We start from the raw sequence: 21551 nt of genomic DNA on the forward strand, positions 1-21551 counted from the left end.
TGCGCTGGGCTGGCGGAAATCGATTCATATTTGTCTCAACACAACAACAAAACGAGCGAATTTAGATTGGTATAATATATTAAGAGGTTTTCCGAACGGTTTTTCAAGTTTCGAGCACGTAAAACGTAAAATATGGAAGATATCAATTCGCACCGGCGCGAGTTTCGTACGCGGCTCGCAGCTACATCGGAGTAAACAGAAATTAAATTTAGGGAACGCGCACAGCGCGGTGAGATTGACGAAAAACTCCGAAGCGAGTGAATTCCTAGAGAGATTGTTGTAAACTACGAAATTCTGAGAATTTTGAACTTTGTGTACAATACAATAAAACTATCTGAAATATTTCAAGTTGAATGATTCAGTTACTTATGATAGGCGCCAGTCGATTAAACACTGATTAGAAAAATGTGCGTGCTTGGCCTGGATTGTTTGATAATCACAATTGATAATAGACACAATTCATTGTAAGTACGGATATTTTACTGTTCGTAGAAAAGAGCCAAAAAATAATAAATTGGAAAAAAAAAGTCGATTTGATTATCTGAGCGAGCAGATTTGCGTGGAGTGGATTTGTTGGTTGGATATGTGAGTATGTTTGTGGAGGCATAGGAAAAAATCGAACGTTTAGGCGTCGCGACGACCATTGTCTCTCCCCCGGCGGCGCTTCGACCGTTCGCTTCGCTCTCGCGGATGCCACCGGGCGAGCGGCGACGAGCCGGGCCACCAGTTCGAGCGCCTACCGCCAGATGCTCGGAGGAGCATCGCATTCGCTCCGTTTCAGTGTTGCTTCGGCAGCGAATCGGTTAACAACACTGGCGCGACGCGCCCGCACGCACTTTTCCTCAAGGAGTTTCCACCGAATTCAAAAACTATCTAAATATTTTATTTTAACCCGCTGCTAATCGAATGACACTGCGCAAGTTTAAATTTTTTTCCGAAAAGTTTTCTTCAAAGGGTATAAATTAATGCGCGAGGCGCCGTGTCGCCGTCGCCGCCACCACCGCTCCGCGGCACCTCCGAAGCGCGCGTCGCTTTCGGCCCGCCAGTCGTCAGTATCTCGCTGCTCGTCGGCCCGCGAAGCGCGCACATTTCCCATTCGAAAGTCGCCGCGAGCGCACTCGCATCTTCCCCGGAAAACTTCGACAAAACTTCGCCGAAAGTGTCCACTGGATAATTCCGAACAAACAATTGTGGTTGACAAGTGAATTTAGTGCCACTGAATGGATACGGATACTCTAACAAGCCGATAATAATAATTTTTTTTGAATGTTATTTTCGGCGATTTTCCGTGGATTTTCTATCGATGATTAGGACGATTGCACAGCGGCGGTGCGCGCGTTTCCATGCCATTCGTGCTATATATGGAATCGGCACGTCGAACTTGTTTGTATAAATAGACGCGTGTGTGTAGTGTGCGCGGCGCGCGTTGTAAAATCGGCGTTGTTGTAATTAGCGGCGAGTGAGCCACGAACGCGAAAAGGGACACGCGCGCGCGCGCTAGGCCGAAATTCAAGTGTCAACTTAAGCCACCGCGCCGCGCAGGACTTGTGGGGAAGTCGTAAGGACTTCTATGGGATGGGGAGCGCCTCGAGCCGCGATCGGACCGCATCAGTCCCAGCGCGGATGACACCGGCATGCCGAAGCGACTCGACCTGAGCCACCCGAGGGCGCAAATTCGCACGATGTGGACGTCGGCGCACCGCCATCACGAGCAGCCAGAGAAGAGCGCACGGCACGTGGACGCCACCACCGTCATCAAATACCACAATCGGGCGCCCTAGGATAGACCACAACACACATAAACACACAAATTGACACCCAATAATAGAAATAAAAATAAAACTGTGCGGTTTTGCCGAAACTTCGACGGGCCAAAGTGAGCAATGTATAAATTGACGTGCGGAAAATGCGTTGTATGTTTTCTCTTTCTAGTGATGGTAGCATTCTTGAGTTGTTCCGGTTTCCGCATAGATAGCGACCGCCTCGGCGCGATGGGCGGGTTCAGTGACTCGAGTGTCAGTGTCGCGAGTGCTTTGGAGGCGGCGGGGGCGGGCGCCCGCCGGACAACGCGCCACCGCCTGCGCCACGCAAAACACCACCACATCCCCACGAGTCGGATCGACGTCTACGTCGAGCAGCCGGCTGCGACAGCCCCCAGCGCGCCCGACGGGCAGATCCCGCAGCCGGGGGCGGCGCCGGCACCCACCGAACCGCTCACCAAACGTGCGCAACGCTCACCTGCGCGCAACCAGCAGCAGCATCATCAACAACCACCGCAAGTGCGCGGTAATCGTAAAGCGAAACCCTGTCAGGAGCAGGACCTCGCACGCAAAGCCTACATGGCCAACACGGTGGTGCTCGCCAAGGCGGAGAGCATGAGCATGAGCCGTGTGCGGTACTACAACTACAGCGTCTCGTTTCGCATCATCACGCGCTTCAAGTCACCACAGTACGCCTTCGGCGATGACATCCTGCGGCTGACGTTCCTCAACGACACACGCCGCATGAACTGCGAGTCGGAGCTGGGCGGCGGCGAGGGCGGCGTCGTTAAGGCGCAGATACGCCCTGCCAAGGAGTATTATCTCTTCCTCAACAGCCAGGGCAATCACAACTATAGCGTCGTCGGCGCGCCGGTGCTCAATCGGCGCAAACGCGCCGCGGAAATCGAGCGCATTCTGCGCGATGTCACTAGGACAAAATTCGGTAAGTCATCATCAATCACAATCATCCGTACCTCAGTACGGAAACATGAATGAAACTATTTCGACACTGATAAGATACGCTTGGCATTTATTATCGCGCTGCCGGGCGTTATGTGTGTGCGTTGCATTGCGCAACCTGCAAACAATCGCCGCCGCGTTTGTTTGCAATTAGCGTAATTATTATTGTAACAGCCGCGCTCTTCTTGGGAGTCTGCGGCGAAGAATGCGGCGCATAATTTCATCGTCACTTACGCCGAGTCTGCACAATGTGCGCGCGATAAATGTTTGGAATGCCTTTCGCTCCGGCTGCATATTAATCAATTTCAACATTGTAGGAGTGTGAAGCACACGTGCCGCATCATTACCGATAACGAAAAAATTATTATCTCGCGATATAAAAATAAAACTGCCAAAAAAAATTGATTATTATTGTTTTGGAGGAGAAAAACCTTGAATTTTTGGTGTTTGAAGGGTTTTGGGTAATTTTGCGGTGTTTTTTCGTCGTGCGGTGGTCATTTGTTGGACCACCCGACCTTGCTCGGCGTTTTCTCGCCGTGTGCGACCAACGCAGCCGCTGCAGCGGCCAGCAGGATGAAAGGCGGCGGCGTCTTCGCCGGCCCGGCGCGCTCGCATTATATGCAAATGCCCGCTATAGAAATGTACACACGTTCGCGGCATTATTCGCGAATTCCCTCTTCGCGGGCGCCTTCCGCGCCACACGCTCGAGAAAAAATTACTCTTTATAAACACGTAGAGTATGCTCTCGGACAGCATACACACGTAAATCTACGCCAAACATAAAATAAAACCCAACAACACAACACTTTGTATAGGCAAGGAAGAAAAAGTGGTGGTGGTGGTATTACGTCGCCATTAATAAAATATTGACGGCATGCACCGAGTGCACTTTATCGTGTCGCATGCTGAAACAATTAGAAAATGGCAATGAACTAATTAAGCCATAACGCGACTTGCGAAACTAGCTCAACTCCGCTTCGCTGACGCGTTGATGCAGCACTCATCGAAAAGCCAGCGCCGGCCGACGACTTCGTCCTTTAGCCGAGGAGGAAATTTCTCGCGCAGAACACCGTGACGTGCCATACACTGGCGACTCCATTACAAATGTCATATTTTTCTTGCGCATCCACAAAAGGATTGTCATGCACACCACCTCGGAAAAACCAACCAACAACTAATCAAGAAGAACGAAATACGAACGAAGAAAAAAAAGCAGCAGCACCAACAACACCGTGTTGATTGTGTGTTGACGGCCTGACGACCTTACAAGGCCCTTCTGACGACGACGACCACGACGTCGGCTGCCATCGTCATCATCTTCGCGACCTGCACACGCAAAACACGCACGCTCGTTGTTGTCCGCGCGCGCATTATACCTCGGTGCGAATAAAGATCAAGTATATCATATATGGAGAGAATCACTGTAAATGGAAAACCGGGTAACTCAACAGTTTCTGCTACGGTGGCCAGCCGAGATGCCACCGGAGCACACACAACGCGAGAGCTCGCGCAGAAAAGAAACGATGTTGCTGTATGCGACAAACGCGCATTTTTATATACAATTTACAAATTACGATACAAACTAATCAAAAACAATGCATTTTGATAGATTAGATTCAAACGCCTTGTTCACAACCTCATCGACGTCTGATGATGAAGAAAACGTGGAGGGAAGAAGGGGGGAAATTTAATGAGTGTAATTTTATTGTCCCAAGCAGGCACATTTTATAAATGGCCTCATTATCGTCTATGTGCGCTACTTACAGACTCAATCATAATGCATGGTTGCACATTTGCCTGCTGCGACGATCAAAGTCACAAAGAGGACGAAAATTAAATTAATCAATCAATCAATTCAATTTTTTTCATCTCGGTGATATTTATGCGCGTCGCGATCGTAAAATGTAAATATTTACCATTCTTGCAGCGGGTAATTGTCGATTCGAGCGCACGCACGTACAATCAATACATGAATTGTCAATTAATAACTTCATAGCATATACTTGTGTTGATAAAGTAATTAGTCTCTGGCGTGTTCATCTTGAACTTGTTTGGCGCGCGAGATTAGCCAAGAGAAAACTTCGGAGCGCGTTTGTGTGTTTTCTGGTTTATGGATTTAGCGTCGGAGGGGAATGCATGCATCTCACGAAGTGCCTCCGCGCTGGTAATTATAGAAGAATAGGAAAAAGCGTCGCGGCGCTGCGCCGCGCCACCGAAATAGATCGCGCTAATGGAAAATTCGAAGCGTGCCGTATGTTGTTGCAGTGCCCTGCGCGCTCCATCGAACCAACTTTCCAGCTTCTTCTAAATCTAAGCTTTTGCGCGAGAGAATAATTCACATCGTCGACGCGCCACGAAATCCTCGCAGTTCTAGACTGATCAAAATAAACAAATAACTCCGCACAGAAAAAAAAAACAGCGCCAAGATGCAGAGAGAGAAGCAGTTAATGTCTTTACTAACAAGATTTGTTACTGCGTTGATTATTTCTTGCAAATTGAAACGTCGTATTGAGGGTTTGTAAGCCGTCGGGAAGTGTGTTTGGGTGTTCGATGTCATATGGCACGACGTGCATCGCCCGCGACTCTCGCCTGCATAACGACGTTTATTTATTTCTGTCGACGCGAGAATGAGAGTCTAAGCAACAGCATAGTCTAACCAAACTATACACTAGGGTTACCAAACTCGGCGACTATCTTGTGTGAGAATTACTCACAACTGTACGGTAACCAGATGATTTTCTTCTGGCATTTTATATATTTTTTCGTCTTTAGATGCGTAGAGGTAATTCATTGAAAGAGTTGAAATCGCGTGCTAAGTGGCCGCAAGAGGGTGCAAGCTGATGATGATGCGCGTGATGTGTGTCAGACCGACAGACACCCCGAAATAGCACACGCGCGCTCTCGGCGAGACGCGCACGTAAAAATACAAATTACTCATATGTACATCGTCTTTAACGGCGAGTACTTTACCGTTCAGGCTGTAATTTTGCGCACACAGCGACAAATCGAGCAACAAATCGTCTCGGCAGACTCAAATAATCCCACATCCCACCGAAAATTAATTAGTCTATTCCCCTAGTACGAGTAGATATTTAAAGGAATCAAATACAACAGAATGCATTTCAAGCACATTCCCCATGTGAATGATATAGTTTGATATCAAAATTAATCTTCTAGTCATTTTTCTGATATTTCGCTATAATGGAATCATTGTTTTTCATTCGAGCTGATGACTACTGCTTCGTCGACTCATCACTAAAGTGAATGTAAATAAACTTATCAACTTACCCGATACTGGCGATGAGGCATGAGGCTTTGGGAAACCTGAAAATGAATTTGAATTTTTATTTAGTGAGTGTATATTTTATATTGGGTTAAAAATATACGGCGGCTACACATATATTTTGAAGTGAAAAAATGTCGAAAATGTTTTGAGAATCTCCGAGAATTTATCGGTGCGGTAATTTTTCACTTGATTATCGCGCGCGGAGCGTCTCGGTTTATGAAATATAGTGTCATTCACATGCGGTGTATTTTCAGAGAGACGCGACTCGGAGTTGAGATTTAGAGTGCGATGCTGAAATCACCTGAAATGGGACAAATCGTGAAATTTAGGTGCAATATATAAAATGTTTAAAATTTTCCGTTTTCAAATTTTGTTTAATTAATATATTGAAAGTGCCGTGAGCAAATTTCATAATTTTATTGATTGAATTTATTATTATGATAAAATTAATGCTAAAAATGAAATATTTCTGGGAAGCGACACTAGTGCAACTTGAAATATGTGGTTTTTCCTTTGAAATTTAGAAAGTTTTAAAGTTTTTTGCACTTCATAAATGCAAAATTTATTTCTTTTTGATACAGTTAATTTACCAATGTCGTATATTAAATATTTTCGAAGATATTTCGGTTTTCTTGGTTTTATTGCGTTTTATTTTAAAATATTGAAATTTTTCGTTTCAAAATTTAATATTATTTTACTACCACCGTCGCAAACACAAAAGTATTAAATTTATACACTGGTTGATTTTCAAATGTAAATATTTATTTCTAATTAACTTTTGCCCGCGACTTCGTCCCGGTAGTGTTTAATAAAAATGTAATTCGTTTTTACTCACTTGTTCTAGACATTGTATGAGTCAATTCTATCAAAAAGATTCGCAATTTTATTTTAAAGAAATTAATTATAAAAGAATTGTTAATAATACACTTCAGCGCGCCATCTCGGATTCAACTATTTAACTATAACAATGATTGAATCTCAATGCTAACTTTTATCCTATAGAAAAGGGCTGTCTATAGGGTTTTCCCGGCAATTATTCGAATTTTTCTCACCGTAAAAACCATCCGTGGACTATAACGAACATTTAAAAAAAAGAATTGGCCAAATTGGTTTAGGCGTTGTTGTGTTATACGCTTACCAACAGATTTTGCAAACAAAAATACATGAGAAATTACTTGTAGTTTAACAGTTCCGCTCATTTTACTATAAAAATACTTCAACATATTCCTTTCAAAGAAAAACTTAATTTTGTAAGTATTATTTTATCGTTTCTACGAAAAATCAACCAATAACATTGAAAAACATTTCAAATTCAGTAATTCACGTGTTACTAAGCCATTTACGATTCATTTTCTTGTGTAAATTCTTTTCCACTAATTTCCTTATGCGATATACGGAACAAAGACATATCCACAACAAATGAAAGCCGATAAAAATCAGTCCAGCCATTCCGGAGCCATAAACAGCGTGGCACCACCGACTTCTATGTTTTATATATGTATAGATGTCTAGTTTACACGAGTGTATTTGCATGTGTGTCCGTATGCAACTTTTATTTATATTTCAATTTTCTGGCTTGGCGCGCCGAAAGAGCGCCGCGCGCGTTACACCGATTAACAGCAGCCGCAACCGGCCGCGGCCGACGGTGGTTGGTGCGCGCGACGTCGTTTCGTTCCGTCAATTCTCAATTCGCGCAGCACACCCCGATGAAGTTATACGCGCGTTCCCATGTCCCCGACGTGCCCGGCGGTGGTCTTCGCGGAGGTGACGAATCGCATTGCCGGCGCACTGTCTCGGCTTACGCCGTGCATGGAAACCACCTCGCCGCCGCGCTATGGGAACGAATCCGACCCGGCGACGACCGAGAGCAGCGCTTTATGTGTGATGAATTACACATAAAGCGCGCAACCAAATCTGTTTCATGCCGGGCATAACTATATTATAGGTACTACACTATAACTACTACTAGATGAGTTGTACGCGCATGCGCACTAGTGCACAAAATTTCATTGTTTGTGGTGTGGAAATATGCGTAATGAATTAATCGAGAAAAATGATTTTGAAGAAGTTTGGAATGAATTGCATTCCGCGGTGGAGATTTGGCGCGCGCGCGCGCTTTTGCAACACGAGCGCATGTCAGAAATTCGTCGAATTCGCCGGCCTCACCCCCGAGATCGCCGGTGTGTTCCTCGACGCACACGTCGCGCTGCGGACGCCGGCGAAATCTCAATTAGGAAGTCGAGCTTGGACGAGCTTTCGGCGCTCGCGGCGGCGGAATGTCGGGGCGACAAAAACTACGCAGGCGCGCGCAAAAAGGACTCAGGCGCATACATTATGCGTGCGCGCTTTCTTTTCGCACGAGAAACGCACACGACGCTTGATAAACAAAAAACCACGCCACGCACACATGCGCGAGCAAATATACCGTACGCGGTGGCCGAAAAGTTTTTGATTCCGAAAATGTGCAACAAAGCGGCGCAAAAGCACGCAGAAAAAAACAACACAACACAACACATCAACAAATAATGCAGTCGGCAGCACGGCCACACATGGCCATATGCAACGACCGTCGGCCGCGCGGGACAATTAATACGTATTCATGAGGACAATGAGGTCGCGTGATCGCCCAAAAGTCATCTTACCAAATACGCGCCGCGGTGCATTTAATAATTTCATGTATTCAGGCCGAACCCCTCGAGATTCTCCCACGGACACACGCGAGAGAAGAGAAGAAGAAAAAAAAAACATTCCGCCTGTGCCAAAAGATTAATTTACTGTTTATGCGCGCGTCATTTGTCTATCAGTTGGGCAAAAATTTCGGGAAGCGGCAGTCTTTAGGGGGCAATTAATTGCGAGCGCGTCGGTAAATCAGCGGTGTTGTGACGGTTGCGCGGCGTTATTTTCGGCGTTTTAGACAAATTTAGTCATTTCAATTTTAACTTTTTCCCACCCGAACATCTGCCGCACTCGACAAGCGCAATCCGGGATAAATTATTGCGAGCGATTAGCGTTTTTTTTTTGCGTTTGTTTTCGGCGGCTGAAATTGAGTCGAAAAACTCAAAAGTTTAACAATTTAAAGGTCCCCAATGTCACCGAATTAATGCTGGTCGCCCTGCGTTGGTTTCGTTTTAATGATTGATTAATTAACGATTAATTAACGTCGTCGGCGCTGCCACTGGCTGTGCGCGTCGTTCGACAAAACGCGAGTACGAGACCAAAACAAAACAACACCACACACGAAAACGAAAAAGAAAGAAAACAGAAAAGAAAACACTTGTGACTTGGCTTACAATATGCTCACTCACACGCGCACAGATGCGCACATACCCGTGTAGCTTGGTGACATGGCGCGCGGGGGCCAGTTGCACTCGCCGCTCATTTGCGTTTTAAGAACATAACAACAAACAGCAGTCGAAGAGGAGGAGAAAGAGGAGAAAATTTTAAATGCTGTGCCAAGCAGTCTGGAAATTTTATAGCTGGTGAAGTTAAAGTGAATATTAAATTAATTTCCAAATATTAGGTTATGTTCATTTGAGTTAAGCAACAATAGATGTCAAAAACTTGGTCAAAAGGTAAAAATTGAATAAAAACAAAACAATGTTTAAGAATTTCATGTTTGGTGTGAAAATAATTCTTCTTTTGTGAATTATGAAGAAACCAATCAACTTATCAACAAAATTTCTTCAAAAATCTATTTATTTTTATTTATTTTTGATCGATTTGAATCTTTTAATAGAAATGACAGCGTATTTTAAACAATTTTAGGAATTTTTACTAAATCTAATTTTAATTGTTTATAACTTAAAGCGCAATTATCTAATCTACATAATATTTTCACTGACTGATGTAGAATTTATCTCAGAATATATTTCTAAAAGAATTTTAACTCTAACTCTAATAGTTTTTGAATAATTAAAGAAAAACTAAACCGATTTACCTGTAAGTTTCACGTTTCGTTATATTACGAATAATTATACTAAAAAAGTAAAAATTTGTGCAGTTTATAATGATGCTAAATACCCTCCGAGTAAAATTATTGCAATTGACCCGAGTTTCCCCTCTGCGCAGTGTTTCGATTTCGATCAGAATGAGTCAACAATAAAAGTTTTCGTGAATATTCATCCGACTTGGATGCAGAAAAAGTCCAACAATCGCGAAACCAACATCCTGTGCGCTGGCGAGAGAGGAAACGGAATTTTAAAATTTTCGGGCGTGCGATTACAATTGCAGTGGCGCGCCACGGACAAACGAGCACGAAATAAATGCGAAATTAAAAATCGGAGTACGCGCGCGCGCGCCCGCCCGCCCGCCTAAAACAAAAACCGAGCGCGCGAGAGCGCGCGGCGCGAAAAAGCGAAAAGGAAAATGGATATACGGTCTGTTGGTTTAATTTTGTCATTTTGCCCGAACAATGAAACGCGAGATAACGCGTCGTGAACACGCAGACGCCCGTCCAAGCCGAACCGCAGCTCGCGCGTACTCACACACAGAAAAAAAAAAGAACTACCGAAAATTAACACTCAACTTCTTCACTTCAAAACTCTTAAACTCTCAACTCTTAACGATATTAGACGACTAATCGAATAAAAGCGCCATAAATAATTGCATTAACACTTGACTTGCATTTGCATTGCGCAAATAATTCCTGGATGCATTTTAAATTAGCGCAAGTTTAAACGAATTATAAACTTCAATTAAACTCATTAAATTTATTCGTTTCGCACACTTTCGCACCATGTGCGCGCAGTATTCTCGTTTGATATGTTGACTGAAGGTTGTTGCGGTCAATTTAGAATTTACCAAATGGCATAAACAGACACAGCACACGATTGGTGACGAGAATTTCAATTCTGTAATCAATGGTGGCAGCGGCGGTCGGGCTGTGTAAAATTTTTGCGTTGTAAAATATTTTCGTTTTAGTACTAAGTGAATTTTATTGATAAATTCTACAACTGCGCAATTGAATTAAGTTTATTTTGAATATTTTCAGTTCATTAATGGATGTGAAATGAGTAAATAGATAAATTATCTTATTACCGAATTTTATTCGGATGCGTCAAGCAGCTGTGCGATGAGAGAATTGCTAAATTCAAAGAATTACCGCGAGAAAAGCTGGAAAATATGCCGATTTCCTGGTTTGCCAAGATAAACACCATGCAAATTCGCATTTCGTACGCATATCTGATGTGTGAGTAATAAACAAAAATGCAAAATGACTCAGGAAGAATTTTATAAACAAATCAAATGCAAATGTATAAGTTTTGATATGATACTTAGCGTTTTTTCGCATGGTGTGATGATTACACGTTTTGTGGCAGAGTTTCCTCTCGCGGCGGTCGGTGTGTGCCATGTGCCATATACCGTGCTCCACTTTTTGGTCTATTCATAACCGACGTGTCCGACGTGCACGCACACGCGTGCCCGCCGCCCGCCGTCGCCGCCGTAAACACAAACACGCCCCGAAACCGGGCGCGCGCGAGCTGCGAACAAGTGCTTTCCGGTCGGGGAACCCAACCTGACGGATGCTCAATAACCACATTAAAAATACAAGCGAAAAATTAAGAATCAAAACAAAACCCGCTGTCTAAAAAATTCATAAAGTATAACTACACCCTAATTTCTTTACGGTTACTAAAAAGTTAATTTCACTCATGGATGTGACTAAAGACACTTGGTAAATTCTTTCGTAAACGTTCGCATCGCTCATCACCGGCAAACATCTGGAAGATTTCTCTCAATCTCTCCCATCTTAGTTTTTCTGAAGAAGCAAAAAAAAAACGGTAGTCTATAAGTGGTCCCACTTTCAATTTCAAACCCCGCGAGTTTAACGTAATTGATTGAACGCCGCGCCGAGGGTAACTTAACACTGGAAAAAAAGATGAAAGGGGAGCTGTGAGTGCTGTAAGTTGACTGAGTGACGATGTGTCTAGTCGAAAACGATCGAAAAGATTAGCACCATCATCGCACACGTGCGTCGCAATGAGGGGTGGCTCTGACAAAGTGATACAAAGGGCCACGCAGGGACCACAAAGTATAGACTTAATTAGGCAGAGGAGTGGGGGTATATAAATACGGATACCTATACTAAGGGGTGTTAAGTTGATAAGTATTTCCGAAAAGTTTGTTTCTTGGCGTTTAGAAAGTTGGGAAACTATGGGAGCCAAACGAGAAGAGCACCGAGTTGTAAATTACATCGTTTCGCTTAAAAATAGACTCCTCTTATTAATGAAAGCGCGAGTCGCAAAGCGAGCGCCCGCATCACGGACGCAAAGTCTGCTTTGCTTAGACATTTCTATAAAATCAGACGTTTTTAAATTAAAATAAAAATAATTAAATTTTTGAAGTAATATGTTTTAAATTTTGGTATTAATGTGTTTATATAGATGGATGATTAATTAAGTGATGGGATAAATTGAGGATTTGATTTTTGGATCTTGGATTTCAAAGGCTGGCGCGCGCGCGGTCAGAGAGAAGGTTCGGTTCGGTAACGGGCCTACGACCTATACGCACTAGACGTCGCCGAGAGCGTGCGTGCGTACACGCTTCGCGCCTAAATTTAGAACGTCTGGAAATACCTCAAGAACGAGCCGCGATCGCGAACACCGCTGCCGCGCCGCCTCACACCGCATGCGCCCCCTCGACCATTATCGGCAACCAAACAATCAAAAATTTCCAACAAAACGCAGTAATAAACTTTCAAAATCTGCTTACTTTCCAAAAAGTGGTCTTTCAATACGCCTGGTTTCCTGGAAAATATCAATTTATTTTGAAAACGCTTCGCGCAAGTCAAATAAATCGCTAACGTCTAAACTCGACTAGACATGATTTACTCCGCGCGCATAATCCACTTAACATCAAAGCGATTTTTCAAAGCGCGCACGCTTCGGGAAAACCGACTTTTCATTTTCCGGGAAATTAATGATAATTTCGCGCGCCGACAACAAGTGTGTGCGAATCCGCTGGGTTTATTCAATAATTATAAAACAATAAATGCGCCTGGGAAAGTAAATAAATAAGCTAATTGCGCGGATGATTTAGCACCGCGTGAAAAAAGCAACAATGAAGGCAGCGAGAAGCGAAGAAGCGCCGTGAAGACGCACACAGAGGACGATTGTATATTATGATAGCGAGCGAGTTGCACGAGAAGAGAGTGCTGCACTGGCGGCGGCGTCGGTGGCGGCAAAAACCATGGCGCCGCATCATTATATTCCCAGAGCCGTGCGCTCGCCGGAGAATGAAAATATACAATCGGATATTTATCGATTGTTTGTTATTGCTCGCGCGCAAATGAGCGAGCAAAAAGTGTTCGGAAGAAAATCGTAATTGCTCTAATCACAATCACGCCAGATGAAAAGATCAAGACCTCCAAGTGGCTCAATGTCATTCAGAATATTTTTATTAAATTTTATTATTAAATTATAGGCCACTGAACTCAATCAAAAATTAAATTTTTAGATAATAAACATTACAATGAATATTTCATGCATATACATGCATTGTAACGCCATCTAGGTTTGAATTTAATAACTATAACGATGATAAGTAACAATATAAATTTTTAGCGTTAATTTAACAGTTTTAAAGTTATATTTCAGCAGCAAAAAGTAGCTTAAGTCATTATCCATAGTCTAATCTACCTCTATAATAAAATTTATCAAAATTTATTGTGTAGTTTCGGTGTAAAAGAAGAACAAACATACAATTCGTGTTTTTTTACCGTTAAAAATCCAAAAATTAATGAAAAACACGCTGAATTTCCTCCTGACGGCTCTAATATTAAATCACAACTTATGTTGAGTCATAAAACTGTGTCAGCAGGATGTATCCTGCCGATTAGTAACGTTCCTACGAAAATCTGGCGCGATTCACAACTGCATCTTGACTAATCAATATATTTTTATTACGAGGTGGAAATTTCCATCGCACATGGTTAACACTCTTAAAAATATTGCGTGTATATCAGTAAGTGTTGCACTTCTCGTAACAAGTGGGCTCTCCTGATGTGTTTCGAAGTGTGTAAATCATTTTTCCCGCAGTACTTACGCGTCAGCACTGTTTGGGTTCGGGTTACGCGCGGTAAATTTAAAACGCAATTGAAACGTCTGTGTCCTATTGCCCGAAATTTCGAAATAACGCCCGAAAATAATGAAAACACGACGACGTGCTGGCCCGCTTTTTTCCACCGCTGCATGTTTGATCTTTTTCGGCACGTTGGCACGCCGCGTAATTGCAATACAGACTAATTACGCGCTGAATTAATAATAATAAGCGCACATGTGCACTGTGCACATCTTTATCGCAATACGAATCGCGCGCTAAATTTATTAGACACGATGATGATGATATAAGCGCGTTTCGCAACATCCTGTGTGGTGGCAGGTAACGGCTGCGTCTGCGGGGGCGTTCTTTTTTTTTGCTTGCCCGTCTGTCGTCCCGCAGCACGCCGGCGTACGGTTTCAGATGATTGTGACTGTATAAAATGCGAATCCGTTTCGGAGGCGGCGGCGGTCGTCTGGCAGCCGTGGCGCTCCGCCAAATGATTCACCGATTCGGTGCGTCTCCCGAGTGTACGCGCTCTGCCATCGGCTACAACTTTTACTACGACCGGCGCTATTATTAATATTTTTTGGCACCGGCTCAAATTCACAATTCGATACCAAGCGCACATCCATGCACATCCTGTATATTACTATCACTCATTTTTACCTGAGCTGAGTTGAGTCTGATTCTCAGGATTATGCACAATTTTTTTTTAAGCTCGCTTTGTGACATTTGAGCTGTTTGCGCAGCTTTTTTCAACGCTTGTAAATAAATAAGTGCATGCGTAGAGTACACGCAGCGGCAAGACACACCTGAAAAATCCTTGACGCTATTTATAACAGTCCTTATCCTAAATTGTGCGCGCCGCTTGTTTCGCACCTTTCGTCTCGCTCGAACAATACGCGCGCAGCGCCAAAAGCGCTTTTTTACTAGACCGGCAAGAGTTACTGTAAGTGAAAATTTTCGAAATAGAACGCTTGGGAACTCTCGACAACCGCGTGAAAAATGTGCGCGATGTTATAATTTTTGCATAATCGCCATATTTCAGCCGGGCGGTGTAAACACTATCGGATTGGCGGCAGCGGCTCGTAACTTTATTTTGCACGCTCGCAAATTACGATTTTACGGCTTTTTGCAAATAAAAGCGCGCTATTTCAATACGGTACAATTGTTCCTCGCTTGCCACAATGTTGTTAAAACATAAAATCAATACTACAAGCACTAAAACTTATTGTAAAGTAGGCAAAAATTTTGAAGTGTCTAAAAATTATTTTCATTTCGGCTCTGACCTTACATGAATAAATTATTATAAAATCTGCTGTAATCAAAATTAAAAAGAAAACTAGTATTTGTTAATGAAAATGCGAGTTATGTTGCTGCAAAGTTAATAATTTTTTTCTCATTGAGAAAATTTAATTTTTCTAATCAATAATTGCTTTTTTAATTTTTCAAACTCATCTATAATATAAAAATGAATCGCAAAATCTGTTGGTAAGCGCATAACTCCACAACGCCTAAACCAATTTGGCCAATTCTTTTGAAAATGTTCGTTAAAGTCCAAGGATGGTTTTTACGACGAGAAAAATTCGAATAATTGTCAGGAAAACCCTAAAGACAGCCCTTTTCTATAGGATAAAAGTTGGCATTGAGATTCAATCATAGTTATAGTTAAATAGCTGAATCCGAGATGGCGCGCAAAAGTGCAATATTAGCCATTCTTTATACCTATCATTAATTTCTTTAAAATAAGATTGCGAATCTTATTGATAGAATTGACACATACTGTGTCTAGAACAAGAGAGTAAAAACGAATTACATTTTTATTAAACACTACCCGGAAGAAATTGCGGGCAAAAGCTAGTGAATAATAAAAATTATTGTAGAGCTAAAAAAAACAATTTTGCGTTAGAAAAAATCAATTTTTTTACTTAAAAATGAGGAAAAATCTTTAATTTTAATTCAAATAAAGCTAATACTAATAATTTTTGACTTTAATCAATATGATACAAAGCCTCATGGAATTTACTAACAATACCATACAAAAAACAAAAAATTCCCCGAAAATTATTCAGTTCCCATTTCTAAACGGTTGTTAAACTCTCCGCTCTAACATATTTGCATCTTTAGTAGGTTTTGTCCCTTTGTCGGCGCCTTAGACCATAAATTCACCTCTTTCCACAAACACGAAATAATTTTCACCGATACCACGCATGCGCACTAGCGCAAAATTTTGATCAGCCTGCGCCTGCAGAAAAAAGCCAGCCAAAAACTGCGCTGGCATTCCGGGCGCGCAAGATTTATGTGTAGCATTTTTTGATTGTCCTGCGATGGACGGCGGCCGGATCGTGAGAAGAAAAAGTGATCGGAAAACGACCCACCGCGGTACGTACGCGGCGGCGCGAATATATTAGCGACGACGAAAATTAAAATACAATTCGCTCGCGCGCGCGCGCCCGCATGAAAGTCGCGCATCGCGCGTGTGTGGCGCGCGGCGGCCGCCCCGAGAGATCGGCGCGGGTAGCACCGGCGAAATCGCATATTTTTCGCCGACATCGCTACATATTTGGCGAACGAACTATTAACGGATTCCGATGCATTGTTTCAAATTTAATATTCCGCACGCGTGCACCACCTGAAATACATTCCGGGAATTCGGAGCGGGGCAGCCATATAAAACGCACACGGCGCACACACCGCGGATGGACTGTCCTCGGCGCGCGGCCCTTCGCGTTTTACATGCTTCGCGGTCGTCGTTTTACGTGTTTGACTTTTTTGTCGGCGCGTTTTTCGCATTTTTCGCATTCCGGCGGCGCGCAACCGACGCGCTTGACGTCTTCCAATGCTTTACCACCGGCCGGACTCTATTACAACTAATAACAACAAAATATCACATTCCATCACTACTTAAAAATAATTATTTAATTTATTTTTTTGAAATTTCAGAACCTAGATTATCAAAACCGGAAGTAAACAAACCGGAGCAACTCGAGCCGGGGAAGAAGGCGCGCATCGTGTGCAAAGTCCGAGGATTTCCGATTCCGTTCATCGTGTGGAAGAAAAACGAGACGGTGTTGCACAGCAATTCCAACATAAGGATAACGTACCGAGGGTATGTCTAAATTCACAAATAGACTTGTTACACGTAGTAATTAACTTAAATTCAAACTCAAAAAACAAAATAATTGGCACCTGATGCTTCCGAAGCACCGGATGCAATTTTTGGCATGCGTGACTATCAGAAATAACCAATAAATTTATTTTTGAATATCTCTGTTGCATTGCAGCGAGGATTTGGTAGATAGGTAGGCAATAATAATCCTTAACCTATATTTTTCTCATTTTCAAAATATTTAAGTATAAAAATTTAATTTTGAATAATTTTTGTATTTTCTGCAGGAGAAAGAGCACGTTAGTGATAAGGACCACCGAGGAGCGTGATTCCGGGCGGTATACGTGCGTGGCGCAAGGTGTCGATGGCAAACGGATGGAGGCGAGCACCGAATTGCGGATAGCTAATAGTAATAGCCATGGTATCTCTCTGCACATATTTTCCAATCGCTCATTGTGGGGAAATTAAAAACAAACTAACTGTATCACATTGACATGTGCATTATTATTTAATCAATGTGGAAATAATCAATTAATTATTAATTTCCCCACAGTGAAGCGATTTCTATTAACAAAAACAAATTAATACTTTACGTTTTCTTGCAAAATTTCGTAAATTCATGGCAAATATTTTCGAATTTTTTTTATAGAGGAAAACACATAGTAAAAATATTTAATTATATTTAGTCTGATCTATTGTCTATCAGCGAGGTGTCGGACGATTTGCGAACAACAAATCCATGATGGCGGCCGCATCCGACCGTGAAAAATGTCTATAAAAAACTTTTGTTTTCTCTCTGCGCGCGATAATTTTAGTTTTCACACTTTGGGCCAGCGCTTTTCATCCGCCGCTATTAATATAAATCTACCTGAGACTATCACTGCGCTGCGGAAATCATTTCAGTCTGCATAAAATATTTAAAGTTTCCGCTAGAGAGATTTCGCTTCCCATTTTCTAAGATTTTTATAGCGTATCACCAAACTTCACTTAGTTTTATTGTCGCGTTGAGAATTTAACGATTCTGTTTACTTTTCCAACGCGTTGCGCAATTGCGTAATTTGTTTATGCCAAAAACACAATGCACATTTGGCATGCAGACAAGAATATTGATTAAAATTGAAATTATTTGCCATGCAAACAACGAAAATTTGCATTTTTGCGCTCTCGCGAGAAATCCAGATGTTGAAATTTTTTAACAACTATTTTTGGCCAACACACTTGTTCGCAGCCTGCGCGCAACATTGTAACACTGATGAAATTCTGTTGGATGTGGGGCATAATCTTTTATTTTCCCAAGGCGATAATTAGCAGACGACGACGAACGTTTTGCGCGCGTCTAACGAGCGAACGACGTCGATGCGTCGGCGTCGGCGTGTTTAATGATAGCACCGAATCATGATTGTTTATTTACGCGATCGTTTTTTTTTTCTCGCTTGTCTTTGCAGAGGAGAAGTGCGACAGCAACTTGTTCTGTCTCAACGGCGGCACATGCATTAACGTGACGGACCTGAAGGAGTCTTATTGCATGTAAGTATTAAAAGGATGTCACCGGTTAAGAAAATCAAGCAAATGCGCGTATTTTTTTCTGTTTTGGTTTTTAGATGCAGCGATGGATATACGGGAAAAAGATGCGACCAGAAGACGATCCTGGAGCCGCAACCAAGTAAGTCTGACGAAAGCACGTGCGAAAAGCACGGCGTGCCGGCCCACATGTGCCGATTGCGCTGATTGTCATCCATAGACGAGAATCGATGCAGCACGCACAAACCGAAACAATACAAACAAAAAATTGTGTAAATTATTTTCCTCTCTAACTTTAATCGCCTCTTAGACGTCTAGGATTTTTGTACATAAATTATAAACTTTAATCTAATCGAACGCAAACGAAAGGAAGCGCGTAGCAAGCCAAACAATGCCAAATTATATTTGTTTATAAAAAAGATACAAAGCACACAATATAAGACACACACACATGCAGTTACTGTAACCGAGGACGAATCGAACACTTTGTACATTTGTAAAAAAACGCAACTCCTATTACGATAAGACTGTTATTTTTACGAAATGAACACGATAAAGAAGGAAATATTAATACACACAGGGTGTTCCGAGATACCAACTAATTTGTGACTTTTTTTAGCACTAATCTTAAATTACGTAAATTTAAACGAAACAAAAAATGAGTATTAAAAATTTCCATTATTAAGAAATATGTAAGGAATTTGTGAACGTCCAAGAGATTTACCCCCACGCCCCAACGCCCACATGGTTGCCATTGTTTTGTTTGCACCTTTTTTTTTATGTTAGTCTAAAAGTGAAATTCTAACAAAAAAAAAAACAACACGAGCTGATTAATTTGTATAAAGTCATGTAGATACATTTATTATATTTTTTAGTTTATAGGAATATTATATATTTATTTATTAATGCCTTTTAAAGCGAGAAAGAACGATGATGAAAATCTAATACTCACAACAAATTTGCAAGAAAACCAACAAATATTTGTAACAAAACGAAATAAAAAACCAAACAAACAAGAAAGTTAATTACAACCAAACTATAGAACACGAAGGATCTAATAAATAATTTATTTGAACGTCCTAACATCCTCAGAGTGTTGTGTTTTCATGTTTCTAGGTGATGTGTTTCTCTAAGCTTGTTTTCTTTCAGTCAAACACAAAATACAAACGCAAACAGGCGCAGGGTTTGGTTTCTTTTAGTTAAAAAAAACACAAAACATTTCTCTAATTGGTTGTTGTGGGGTACGTAAAAATTTTATTTTATTTTCTACTCTTTTGTCTAACATCTAACGTCTGTTTGTTGTTGTTTTACTAACAATTTTCATTCGAAAACAACGCTAATAACTAAAAAAATAAAAAATTTAAAGTAAAAAGAGAAATCAATTCGAATCGAATAAAAATCAACTTTGTTGTGAGTCTTAGAATAATTCTTAAAAAACCAATTCAATTTGCATGTTATTTAATTCGTTGATTGTAATGTAATCGTTTTAATTCTAGCGAATCGCACAAGAATGATCGTGTCGCGTTTGTAGATGCTCTCACACTCATGCCTCATTATTATGTAAATGCATTGATTAATTAATTTATTCCGTAATAAATATGCGCATGTGAATAACGATTAATATATTTGTTGTAGGTTTCATGTATGAAGACGAATAGATTTTTTAACGGACAGACTGAAAATAACGGTGAGACTTTGAAGAATCTCACATCGGACGCGGACAACGAATGGAATGATTATTGAATTGATGTTATGTTGATGCCAAAGATGATAACAATTAAATGTCTACATTTATCTATCTTTATCTCTAACAAATACTCCAATTAACGCTGTAGAATTTCATTAATTTCTCATTTATTTAACATTTGTAAATATCTGATTGATGAATACTTGTGAGGTTATTAATATTAACGCCCAAAACGCGAAAAAAGTGCTTTAGAGAAATCGAGAACAATAATGAAATACTCCAATAAATTTTACAACTTTCTAGTGATGTAAACGTTTAATAGAACTTAAATTTTGTACGAATACGCATCAAATACATAAACTTGTTGTTGGAAAGTATTTTGAACTTAAACTGCCTGATTGATGTAATTGTAATTTTGATAAAAATAGTTAAGCAACAAGAAAACGATTAATAACACTCGCATAATGTGATATTATTCTTCTAATTTAAATTTTAGCTAAACTAAAACTAAATTCTAAGCGAAATAAATGTGTTTATAATGTGTATAATTAGATGATGTGTAGTAGAAGGAGAAAAATGTTGACTTATGTCACTGATTGCAAACAAAAATGGAATTTAATTTCAACAAGGAACAAACTTAAATGTCTATTACGAACAATAAATGAATGTGTACAATTTCTTCAGCCAGATATGCGCGAATAATTGATGCGCCGGTTATCCGAAAATCATATATTATATTATTTAAGTATGTGTATTATTTATATAAATACTGATATTAACGCAAAACGCAAGAAATATTATTACGATACAAATAGCGCTATTTTTAATGGAAGAAAACAATAAATTATATTATTGATGCTAAGGAATGTGTCTTATCGGAAATAACACCTGGTAGTCAAGAAATTATGAGAATCTAACAATTTTGGTAGAATATTGCTTAGAAGAACATGAAATAACTTACAGAAACGACGAGGATGGAGTGATTGATGAATGCACCACTGCACTATCACTAGTATTATTAAAGTTAATGATTTTAATTGATTTTAAACACCTTTTTGGGACACAATTCACACCATTTTATTCTTTCGCGTTTGACCTTTAAATGTTTAAGATAGTAAGTATTACTTATATATTTTGGCTGAAGGGGGCAGCACCTCTCGGACAAGTTTTATTTTTCCTAAAGCTATC

The 21551-nt window shown here is 41.1% G+C and overlaps 1 protein-coding gene across 5 annotated transcripts; it reads left to right on the plus strand.

Annotated features, from left to right (window-relative positions):
- The first annotated feature begins 775 nt into the window (after positions 1 to 775).
- Positions 776 to 21225, plus strand: LOC135795750 (protein vein-like). Of its 5 annotated transcripts, XM_065307527.1 has the most exons (8): positions 776 to 2703; positions 16990 to 17155; positions 17331 to 17348; positions 17443 to 17576; positions 18601 to 18682; positions 18757 to 18818; positions 20173 to 20236; positions 20312 to 21225. In XM_065307527.1, the coding sequence occupies exons 1-7, from the start codon at positions 1884 to 1886 to the stop codon at positions 20205 to 20207; spliced, it is 1317 nt and encodes a 438-aa protein (XP_065163599.1). In that variant the 5' UTR covers positions 776 to 1883; the 3' UTR covers positions 20208 to 20236; positions 20312 to 21225. The 5 variants fall into 5 exon arrangements, with proteins under 5 accessions (XP_065163599.1, XP_065163601.1, XP_065163596.1 ...); XM_065307529.1 differs by lacking the exon at positions 20173 to 20236; XM_065307524.1 differs by lacking the exons at positions 20173 to 20236; positions 20312 to 21225 and having other exon boundaries at positions 18757 to 19726.
- The last annotated feature ends 326 nt before the right edge of the window (positions 21226 to 21551 follow it).

The sequence above is a fragment of the Atheta coriaria genome, unplaced genomic scaffold, assembly GCF_025399875.1.
Source record: "Atheta coriaria isolate IRGN ID8LTWV9N9 unplaced genomic scaffold, Caltech_Dcor_3.1 hic_scaffold_7_pilon, whole genome shotgun sequence".
NCBI classification, from domain to species: domain Eukaryota; kingdom Metazoa; phylum Arthropoda; class Insecta; order Coleoptera; family Staphylinidae; genus Dalotia; species Dalotia coriaria.